The sequence below is a fragment of the Siphateles boraxobius genome, unplaced genomic scaffold (assembly GCF_051911475.1).
Source record: "Siphateles boraxobius isolate OS27281-9 unplaced genomic scaffold, OSU_SipBor_1 77, whole genome shotgun sequence".
NCBI lineage: Eukaryota > Metazoa > Chordata > Actinopteri > Cypriniformes > Leuciscidae > Siphateles > Siphateles boraxobius.
This window is the reverse complement of record NW_027509205.1, coordinates 22,013,785-22,025,909: the sequence shown is the minus strand read 5'-3', so window position 1 is coordinate 22,025,909 and position 12,125 is coordinate 22,013,785. Positions and strand designations below refer to the sequence as shown.

The following is a 12,125-nucleotide window of genomic DNA, read 5'->3' as shown; positions in this document are numbered from 1 at the left end:
CTGTCACTTTTGATCAATTTAAGATCAACTTTTGATCATGATGAATAAAAGTGTTAATTCTTTAAAACAAACTTGAACGGTAGAATATATATGATATTTCACACCATTCTTTATAAACCCTAGAAATGGTTGTGCGTGAAAATCCCAGTAACTGAGCAGATTGTGAAATACTAAAAACCGGCCCGTCTGGCACCAACAACCATGCCACGCTCAAAATTGCTTAAATCACCTTTCTTTCCCATTCTGACATTCAGTTTGGAGTTCAGGAGATTGTCTTGACCAGGACCACACCCCTAAATGCATTGAAGCAACTGCCATGTGATTGGTTGATTAGATAATTGCATTAATGAGAAATTGAACAGGTGTTCCTAATAATCCTTTAGATGAGTGTATATATATATATGTGTGTGTGTGTGTATATATATATACACACACACACACACACAGTATATTCGGCTTTGTATACAAATTTTCTATATTGTATAAAATAAACTAATTATTAAATGCATTAAAGGAGTCATACCATCATATGATGGTATGACCCCTTTAATGCATTTAATAATTAATGCACCAAAATTGGACAGTTGAAGACTAGAAAAATGTTGCCTGGTCTGATGAATCTCGATTTCTGTTGAGACATTCAGATGGTAGAGTCAGAATTTGGCGTAAACAGAATGAGAACATGGATCCAGCATGCCTTGTTACCACTGTGCAGGCTGGCGGTGGTGGTGTAATGGTGTGGGGGATGTTTTCTTGGCACACTTTAGGCCCCTTAGTGCCAATTGGGCATCGTTTAAATGCCACGGCCTACCTGAGCATTGTTTTTGAACATGTCCATCCCTTTATGGCCACCATGTACCCATCCTCTGATGGCTACTTCCAGCAGGATAATGCACCATGTCACAAAGCTCGAATCATTTCAAATTAGTTTCTCGAACATGACAATGAGTTCACTGTACTAAAATGGCCCCCACAGTCACCAGATCTCAACCCAATAGAGCATCTTTGAGATGTGCTGGAACGGGAGCTTCGTGCCCTTAATGTGCATCCCACAAATCTCCATCAACTGCAAGATGCTATCCTATCTATATGGGCCAACATTTCTAAAGAATGCTTTCAGCACCTTGTTGAATCAATACCATGTAGAATTAAGGCAGTTCTGAAGGCGAAAGGGGGTCAAACACAGTATTAGTATGGTGTTCCTAATAATCCTTTAGGTGAGTGTATATATATATATATATATATATATATATATATATTAGTGGTGGGCCGCTATCGGCGTTAACGTGCTGCGTTAACGTGAGACTCTTATCGGGCGATAAAAAAAATATCGCCGTTAATCTATTCACAAAGTTGGGTTGGGATCATAAAATAGCTTTTTCGGATATCGTTATATTTTCGCGCAAATCGCGCAGCAGGGTATTTTCCTGTCAGGGACACAAGGTGTATACTTTTACATGTTACGTTGGGCGACGTTCCTCTCAGTACTTTACATGTTGTTAAATGAGTTTATTCCAAGCGCGCTGTATCTTTTTTTCTGGGCATGAGCGATGCTCAATTTACAAATGAATCACTCTTTTGGGTCGATTCTGTTCAAAGACTTCATCAAACAAGTTGGCAGATCTGTCTAAATCGGTTCGCGAATCAGTTCTGTTCAGTTCCTCTCGCACTGAATCGTCTGAACTCTGAAGCGCGTTCAATCACACTCGACACGGAGTCGTAACAGGAAGATTTAAGAACATCAAGAGCTACAGTTTAGTCTAGTGAAAGCAAATCTGCAAATGCATCATATTTTTGCCAGCGATGAAGATCTTTATTAGTTAAACATCTTCGTAAGCTGTCTGTGAATGAATGATTCCACAGGACGATACATTCGATTTCATTTCATTCAGGTAATACATTTTACAACCAAACAGATTATTACGCCACGATAGCACTACTAAAAAGTATGGCATTATCCGTTTGACATATACATTAATTTATAGGCTACAATAAAAAAAATGCTTCAGAGCGTCGGCGCACTGGCAAAGGTTAACAGGTTAAATAAGCTAACATGGTGTATAGTTTATGAAATGAACACCCGCCATCCCGCGGTAATGTGTGTATTGCGCAGGGGCATAGTCACACGAATAGTTTACATTGATTGAAACTGATTTGTTTAAAAAGGAGGAGGCTATTGCCGGTAAAGGCAGGTTCACATAAAATCATTATGACATATGACATTATTTTTTGATCTAACGAGCATCTGGTTTGGCGATGCAAAAACGGGCTGTAGCTACGTCGTGCTTATTGTTTTTTTCTTCTTCCAATTAGCCTACTATGTTAAAAAAAAAACGACGAAAACATGTTACTTGTTCAATTAATAAACAGTTTGTTTGATGACAAATCGCTAAAGATGAAATTGGCCTCCCTTTCTGTCATTGTAATTGTGTGTTTTATTTATTTATTTTATTTTATTATTTTTTTCGAACGATATTCGAATTTTGCTCCTCTATTGTCGAATGGCATTTTTGGCAGAAATTCACATCCCTACGCGAGGCAAACTATTCTCAAAGACTTACTTTTAGTCATTATTTGGGTAGCACACATATTCTGAATGCCTTCGGCAGAATTCAAATGAGCCATTTTAATCTAGAATAATCTAGATTAATTCCAAGATTCCAGTGAGATTAATCTAGATTAAAAAATTAATCTATGCCCACCTCTAATATATATATACACACACACACACACAGTATATTCGGCTAAATATACAAATGTTCTATTTTCCTATTGCAGACAGACACCACTGTGCAATTTTGAGTTCTTCCATGCCAGGATATTATTGTCAAAAAACAAAACAAAAAACACATTAATTGCACAGTTTTGTCCGAATGAAATTATTTCCCACATCATGTTTTGTTCAACAACACTAGAGAACAGAGTTGAAAAGGAATTGTTTGAGTGATGCATTTCAGCTCGAGTGACGATACTGACCTTCCCCCACAATCCCAAGAACCTCAAACCTGTGCATCACATCACTGGAGGCCGGCTCCTCATCCACTCAAACGGCCCGCGCGGTCGCCGTGGTTACGGGCTGACGTGGGGCGGCCTGGTGTGGAATCATGGGATGGACCGGATCACCGAGAGACTTTGAGCATGATGATGTCTGTCAGCACACACACCTGGGGAAACACACAAGACAGATGTTCAAACCCCAGGGAGATGCAGTGGGGATGTTATAGGATGAATATTAAACATATGACATAACTGCCAATACTGATTCATTCATAAATATTGCCCAAAATATCAAATATCTGACACCTATTAGAAAATAATTAATATATAAATATTTTTGGAAATATCAAATATCTTACAATACCAATTACATAAATATATAAAATATTGCTAGAAATATTGAATATCTGTCAATATGATAATTACATAAGTAAATAAATAAATAAATAAATATTGTCGTAAATATAAAAAAATACAATTACAATAAATAATAAAAATAAAATTAAACAATACCAATTAAATAAATAAATAAAATATTTCCTGAAATATTAAATGTCTGTTAATACCGATAACTACAAAATTAAACAAATAAACAATAAAGCAAACAAATAAATAAATAAATAAATATTGCCGTAAATATCAAATATTTGACAATACGATTAAATAAATTAATAAAATATTGCTAGAAATATAAAATATCTGTCAGTACAGATAATTACATAAATAAATAAACAAATAAGCAAACAACCAAATAAATAGGCCTAAATATTGTCAGAAGTATCAAATATCTGACAATACCAATTAAATAAATATATAAAATATTGCCAGAGAAATATCAAAATTTCTGTCCTTACCGATAATTACATAAGTAAACAAATAAGCAAACAAACAAATAAATAAATATTGCTGGAAATTTTAAATATCTGACAAAACCAATTAAATAAATATATAAAATATTGCCAGAAATATTAAACATCTGTCAATACTTATAATTACATATAAATAAATAAGCAAACAAATAAACAAATAAATATTGATATAGAGAAATATCAAATATTTGACAATACAGAAATATCAAATATCTGTCTACCGATAATTAAACAAGTAATTAAATAAATAAACATAAGCAAAAAAACAGATAAATAGGCCTAAATATGGCAAGAAATATCAAATATCTGACAATACCATTAAATAAATATATAAAATATTGCCATGAATATCTGTCAATACCGATAATTATACAAGTAAATAAATAAGCAAATAAGCAAACAAACAAATAAATAAATATTTCCAGAAGTATCAAATATCTGACAATATCAATTAAACAAATATATAAAACATGGCCAGAAATATAAAATATCCGTCAATATGATAATTACATAAGCAAATAAATGAATAAAAAAATAAGCAAACAAACAAATAAATAAATATTGCCGTAAATATCAAATATCTGACTATACCAATTAAACAAATACATAAAATATCTGCATAGATAGATAGATAGATAGATAGATAGATAGATAGATAGATAGATAGATAGATAGATAGATAGATAGATAGATAGATAGATAAACTGGTAAACGTAATACAATTTATAAATGGCATATCGGTTTAACAATGCAGACTCCTAGCAAACATCTGTACGGTGGATCCAGTAAACCAGCATCTGTCCAAATCAAACCAGACCAAATGGTTTCTATAGTGCATCGCTATGTGGTTGCTAGTGTGTTATAGGGGGTTGCTAGGTGGTTGTTTACCAGTTTCACCAAATGCTCTCCAAAACAAAACAATGAATCCTAAAACCAACATCAGCACAATCTTATTTCAGCTCACAAAGGAGCAAATGTTTCCTCAGTGCTGGGTTGTTCTGTTTCATGTCTGGCGGCAGAGTTAAGTATTTGTGCGCGTGTGGGTCACAGATAATTAGGATGCAGCTATAAATAGTGCATGGCAGAAGCATGTTCACAGCCATTAAAGAACGACACGCTGAACTGGAGGAGAACGAGACTCGACGTGTCCAGAACACACAGAGAAACACATGGATCACGTAAGAGATGAAGAATTGAGTTTAGCGAGTCAGATGAAGCACAAATAGATCAAAAACACCTGTGATTATAGAGACATCATTTAAGAAGTTCAACTAGACAGCATGCTAGTGTTCTCTATAGAGAGAGTCCATATTCGCCTGATAAATATCAAGTATATGCCAATAAAGATTGTAAAACAAATAAATAAATAATATCTGAAATATCATTATTGTAAAATATTGCAGATTTTTTTTATAACCGATACAGATTATTAGAATTTAATATATGGCCAATAACCGATATGCAGAATTGATATTTGTGCATTAATGGCTGTTATGGTAAATAAAGTTTATTAATGAAAGCAAAGCAAATTACTTTACCTGTGAACACCATTGTTGACTCATCTACCCTCAAAGCACCTACAAAATGGCGCCATATATCGGTGAATCCGATATTACAAAACCGATATTCGATTATGGAAAAATGCTAAAAGGCATTCACCCGAAATGAAAATTCTGTCATTAATTACTCACCCTAATGTCATTCCAAACCCGTAAGACTTTCATTCATTTTCAGAACACAAATTATTAATAGTCTTATGCATCAATATCGGTAAAACGGGTATAATTTAAGAAGTTCACCAAAAACCATGCTAGTGTTCTCTGTAGAGAGAGTCCATATCACCTGATAAATATCAAGTATTTGCCAATAGAGATTGTAAAATAAGCAATATCTGAAATGTAAAATATCTGCCAATGTTATTGATCAAATATTGCCAATTTTTTATAACCGATACAGATTACTGTTATTTTTTTATGCCCAATAACCAATATGCAGAACCATGCAGAATGTGCATTAATGGCTGCTATGGTAAATAAAGTTGATTAATTCAAGTAAAGCAATTAACTTTACCGGTGAACCCCATTGTTGACCACAGTGCTTTAATGGCGGCCTCAAAACACCCACAAGATGGCGCCATTAATCGGTGAATATGATATTACAAAACCGATATTCGATTATGGAAAAATGCTTAAAGGGTCAGTTCACACAAAAATTAAAATTCTGTCATTAAGTACTCTCCCTCATGTCATTCCAAAGCCGTAAGACTGTCATTTATTTTCGGAACACAAATGAGAATCTTTTAAATGAAATTAAAGAGAGCTTTCTGTCCCTCAATTGATAGTCTAGTTATGCCTCAATATCGGTAAAACCGATTTTCAGTCGATCTCAACTTCAAATATCAAATTACTTCCAAATTCCCACTACCGATTAAATAAATTATTCAATATTCTTATTTAATATTCAACAATTGTATTGATCTGACTGTACTGACACTATAAGAGCTAAACTGAGCTGGACGATGACATCACTGTTTTCTGCAGAACTGCTTTATAGAGGAAAGTAAGTAATTTAATAGTTGATGATCTTTTCAATGGAACTGAATCAACACTGAACTGACTTCAGCTGAACAACGGCTGAAATGCAAAACTTTTCCTGTTATCACTGTAAAACTGCTTTGAAACAACCTGTGTTGTTAGCGCTATATAAAAAAAGGTGACTCGAACAAATAGCCACTACAGATTAGATAAATAATTGAATGAATAATAAATAAATTTTGCCCAAAATTTCAAATATCTTCTAAATTGCCACTAGCGATTAAATAAATAATTCAATAAATATTGCCCAAAATACCAAATATCTGCAAGAACCAGATAAATTAATAAATCGATCAATCGGTTATGGGCAAAAGTCCATTCCGATGGTTTTTCCGTGTTGCGTCTGTTGCTGGAGCGGCTGAGAAGCGTCTGCTGTCATTATACAGTACGAGAGCGCCCTCTAGAGGCCAAATAAAACCATCACTGACGCCTGTGAAGTTTGGTTTGACAAGCGAGGCTGCGCTGCACTTCAGATACGGATTTAAATCAGACGGTTTTTTATACAGTTCATTACCGTACGTGTCTTCATATCATTATACAGTATGAGAGCGCCCTCTAGAGGCCAAATAAAACCATCACTGACGCCTCGTGGAGTTTGTTTTGATACGCGAGGCTGCGCTGCACTTCAGATACGGATTTAAAACAGACGGTTTTTTATACAGTTCATTACCGTACGTGTCTTCATATCATTATACAGTATGAGAGCGCCCTCTAGAGGCCAAATAAAACCATCACTGACAACTGTGAAGTTTGTTTTGACACGCGAGGCTGCGCTGCACTTCAGATACGGATTTAAAACAGACGGTTTTTTATACAGTTCATTACCGTACGTGCCTTCATATCATTATACAGTATGAGAGCGCCCTCTAGAGGCCAAATAAAACCATCACTGACAACTGTGAAGTTTGTTTTGACACGCGAGGCTGCGCTGCACTTCAGATACGGATTTAAAACAGACGGTTTTTTATACAGTTCATTACCGTACGTGTCTTCATATCATTATACAGTATCAGAGCGCCCTCTAGAGGCCAAATAAAACCATCACTGACGCCTCGTGGAGTTTGTTTTGATACGCGAGGCTGCGCTGCACTTCAGATACGGATTTAAAACAGACGTTTTTTTATACAGTTCATTACCGTACGTGTCTTCATATCATTATACAGTATGAGAGCGCCCTCTAGAGGTCAAATAAAACGATCACTGACGCCTCGTGGAGTTTGTTTTGATACGCGAGACTGCGCTGCACTTCAGATACGGATTTAAAACAGACAGTATGTTATACAGTACACTACCGTATGTGTATACCGTTTCATATCATTATACAGTAATTAATTTGTTTACTAGATGCTGTATTAGTGGAGAACAGCACCAACGGGAACTGCAAACAAGAACAGATCTCTCTATGCCATTCTGGTGCTGCTGAGATATGGAGGCCAAAAACCATAAGACCTAAACTAATGTGAGATTGCTGGCGTCTTTATGTAGGAGACACATCTCAACAAATTCTCCTATATCAATGTTTTAATATAGAAAATTTAGGACTGGAGACTAAAATCTGATAACCTGTTTGAACACGATCACTATTTTTGCAATTCTATTTGGTGACAAAAAAAAAAGGTCTTTCATTAATAATTATTAAAAAAAAAAATCGACTCAAGACTCATGTGATTTTTCTGGAGCATCTCATGTAAAATTAAATTCTCCATTTGGTCTTTCTGGGTCTCACTACGTGCACTACACACAAACAGATGGACGTCTTTATGTCTCGTCTGTGTGTGAGCGTGTGTTTCCGCTGGCACAGAGTCGTGCATGTCATCACTTTAGACCAAAACGCCAACAAATCAGTGATGAACGTGAGATCTGGGACTCTGGGGGAGGGGGGGGGGGGGGGCTCACATCAGTGCGATTACACGGAGGAAAACAAACACACCAACAACATTATCTCTCACACACACACCTCAACATGAGATGAAGCTCACATTAGTGATTGGTCGTTCATGAACGATTCATTCGTTTTGCTTCAATCAAGTGACAAATGAACTAAAGACTATAAGAAGCTCAATGCTCTTTTGAGATGAAATACTAATTTTTATTTCTCATCACTTTTATTTCGCCTAATTAGAATGATTTTTAATTGTGGAATGTGACTGAAATCAAATATCTCCCAATATGGTTAAAGAACAAATAAAAAAAATTATACATAAATAAATTTTGCCCAAAATATTACATATCTGCCAATACCAATTCATAAATAACTAAATAAATAAATGCTTGAAATATCTGCCAGTAAATAAATAAATAAATAAATATCTGGCAATACAGATTCAATAAAAACTTAAATACATTCAGCTGGAAATAACAAATATCTGCCAATACCGATAAATACACAAATAAATAAATGAAGAATTGAATAAATAAATCACATATATCACCCAGTAAGCGATATATATATATATATATATATATATATTGTTTATACATGAATCAGTCATTCAAAAACATTTTGCTACTGTCAAGTGACCAATAATGAACTGTGTTAAAATGATTTTCACATTCAGAATGTGATCAAAGATAGAATATTTAAACATGTTCAGGGAATCTGCATATTAAAATGTAACATTTAACAAAATTACTTGAATAAAGATCAGTCTATGTTTTTAACAAGATTCAAAAATCAATCGACTATTTACAAAACCATTTAAATTGTGAAACCTGTTAATATATCAGAAAAAGACAATTCAAGACAAGTCAGACTGATTTTTTAACAATGGTAAAGTGGGCGTTACAGAAAAGTCAGGTGATCAAGAGGGGAGGGGCTAAAAAATACAATGGATTCGTTGATCATTTGGATTAAACATTATGAATATCATCCATTTAAAATGGTTTATTCAAAAAGTTCTCAAGGACTAAAATTGTATTCACAGTTAAAATAAGTTAAAGTTACATTAATAAATGTGTTTCCGGCTTAATGAATCTTTCTGAGAGAGTCAATGGCACAGCTCTCGATGGAGGTCATTGTGTCACTTCCTCATGCTCAGACAAATGAAGAAATAAAATTGTCAAAGCAGCCTGTTTTTCACAGCATATGAGCTCTGGACTCGGACTAATTCAATCAAGCCTCTCTGAAAAGAGCTAAAAATACAGCCGTCAGCCTTTAAACGTCAGAAATAACAGACCGGTGAGCTCTCCGGCTGGAGGAACTGCAGGTTTACAGCACAAACACATCAGGCCGCAAACATATACCTCACAATATTGCTAAACAATAAAAAAAAAATACATATTACATATCCGCCAATAATACCAATTCATAAATAAATAAATGCTTGAAATATCTAGCAATACAGATTCAATTAATTCATTTTTTCAGATTAGAATTTAGCTGGATTTACAAATATCTGCCAATACCAATAAATACATGAATAAATAAATAAAATTTGCCCAAAATATTACATATATCAATTCATCAATAAATAAATGCTACAAATAATCTGGCAATAGCGATTAAACAGAACCAGGGAGGTTTTGAATGTGACGCTTGGCTGTCCAGCTGGATACTGCTTACAGAGAGAGTCCTAGAAACACACAAAGACTCTTCTCGTTCTCAGCTGGCTTTACAGCAGATCTACCTGGACGACACTCCTGATCCGCCGTATACACTCACCGTTTCTGGGTTCAGTCCCCAGACGCACGAAATGAGAACATGTAAGGAGGACGAGGGGAAAAAAGAGACTGCTGATACTATAAACACCTTCTGAACTGAATATAATGACGACCTTCTGAAATCATTTGCATTTCTGAACAGAAACAATGAGTGTGTGCATCGTCCATTTCTTTATTTGTGTTAAAGCATGTTTTAATGTTTGAGAACGGTTTATTTTACTGCCTAAACGTTGCATTTTAAAGCTTTAAAAAAAAACGATGACCGTTTCAAACAGGTTTCCTGGACACTCCCCTTATCTGCCATTGGTCTGCCAAACGGATAGTCCCGCCCCTAAACCCATGCCATTGGTTGAGTCAATAACTAATGTTTCGGGCAGGTCGTGATGCTCAAACAAAGAGATTTGAAAGCACTTTCAGTGGAATCGACCTACGAATGGTTGCATATTAAGCTGGGATACAAGAAAGTATTTCAACACTGACACTTCACCTTTAACTTAATGCAAATAAGATGGTTTTTTTTTACATAAAAACCCTGCAGTTTTGGCCTGTAACAGAGAATTATTCTCAAAGAGCTGAAGAGAAACGATGATTTCTGTCCTTTTCCATGTAAACAAGGTCATCGTGACCTCAAAAACTGAACACTCATGATGATGAAGGCAAAAGCTTCTCAAGATCTTCATCAGACATCGAATACCCATTAACTCAATCATAACACCAGTTACAAACAAGCTACATTTATTAAATCACTGTCATGCATGAGAAGAAACTGTCAGGATGTGGTAAAACTTTCATTGCTTTCATGGTAAACATTTTGTCAAGTTCATGCAAGACCTGGGAATCGAACCCAAGACCTGTGCGTTGCAAGCGTCAAACTTTACCCTGTATAATACTAGAAATGTCATTGCACTAAATGGAACAGCTAATCTTTCATTACTCCATTTAGAGCAGTAGTAGATTACAACACAACTGTAATTTCTAGTAGACAAATGTGTAACTATGTCAGATTTGAGTTACAGTATAGATATTAAAAAGTGTTTGTTTGTTTGTTTTTTAAACATGGGTCACTTTTAAGTCCCAGTGGATAGCTTTTTTATTTTTGTGATGTAAAGTTCACATTAAAACTGTCTTGTAAACTTCTAACCATCAAATGCCTATTATCTGGAGATTTTTATTGTTTAACCCTCATCCAATCCAGATCTTGAATTTCCTGAGCTGTACTTTTGTCAAATTATGCAAAAAAAGTGAAAATTTTATTTAATTATGTGCATTTAGGCTACATAAAATACTATCTATGAAAATAGTCTTATCAAGACGGAAATGCAAAAAGTGTTTAAAATGTAATTTCCATCAAAATATATCTTTCTAAACAGAGACATTTTCACCAAATCATGTATTGTGTTAGAGTTAGAAATCTTTTAAATGAAAATGATTCATGTATGTTCACTGATGGACATTGTTACACTCTTAAAAAAAATAAAGATTTTTTTTGCTGTAATGCAAGAGAAGAACCTTTTTTTGGTTCATAAAGGAACGTTTTAGTGAACAATTGTGTGAAGAACATTTTAATAGAACCACTTTCCAATATAAAGAACCTTTTGTGGAATGGAAAGATTCTATGGATGATTTTTCACCCAAAAATGAAAGTTCTGTCGTTATGTACTCGTTCCAAACCCATAAGACTCTCATTGACAGCTACGCAACTACCACTTTAATGCTTCAAAAAAAGTTAATAAAGAGATTGTAAAACTAGCACGTATGAATTGAACGGTTACGTACTCAATTTTCTGAAGAAACTCAATTGCTTTATATGATGAACAGATTTAACTTAGGCTTTTAATCACATGTAAACATTTTCGGATGAACTATCGCTTTAAAGATTGTTCATGGGTCCAGACGCCATTAATGAAGCATTATTTTTAATAGTGTACTGTAGTAAACAAATTTACTTAACTTGTGAGAGTGTTTTAGGTGCATTTAATTGAAAAAAAAATACCCTGTTTTGAAG

The 12,125-nt window shown here is 34.5% G+C and overlaps 1 protein-coding gene across 4 annotated transcripts in view; it reads right to left on the bottom strand.

Annotated features, from left to right (window-relative positions):
* LOC143725511 (cyclin-dependent kinase-like 5) overlaps positions 1-12,125 on the bottom strand; it is an 83,757-nt gene that overhangs the window by 70,903 nt on the left and 729 nt on the right. For all 4 annotated transcript variants that reach the window (XR_013198239.1, XM_077217970.1, XM_077217971.1 and 1 more), the window contains exon 2: positions 2,977-3,164. Coding sequence is in view for 3 of the 4 variants with exons in the window: in XM_077217970.1 (XP_077074085.1) it covers positions 2,977-3,013 (37 nt within the window). In the remaining variant the exon portion in view is untranslated. The remainder of the gene's footprint in view (positions 1-2,976; positions 3,165-12,125) is intronic.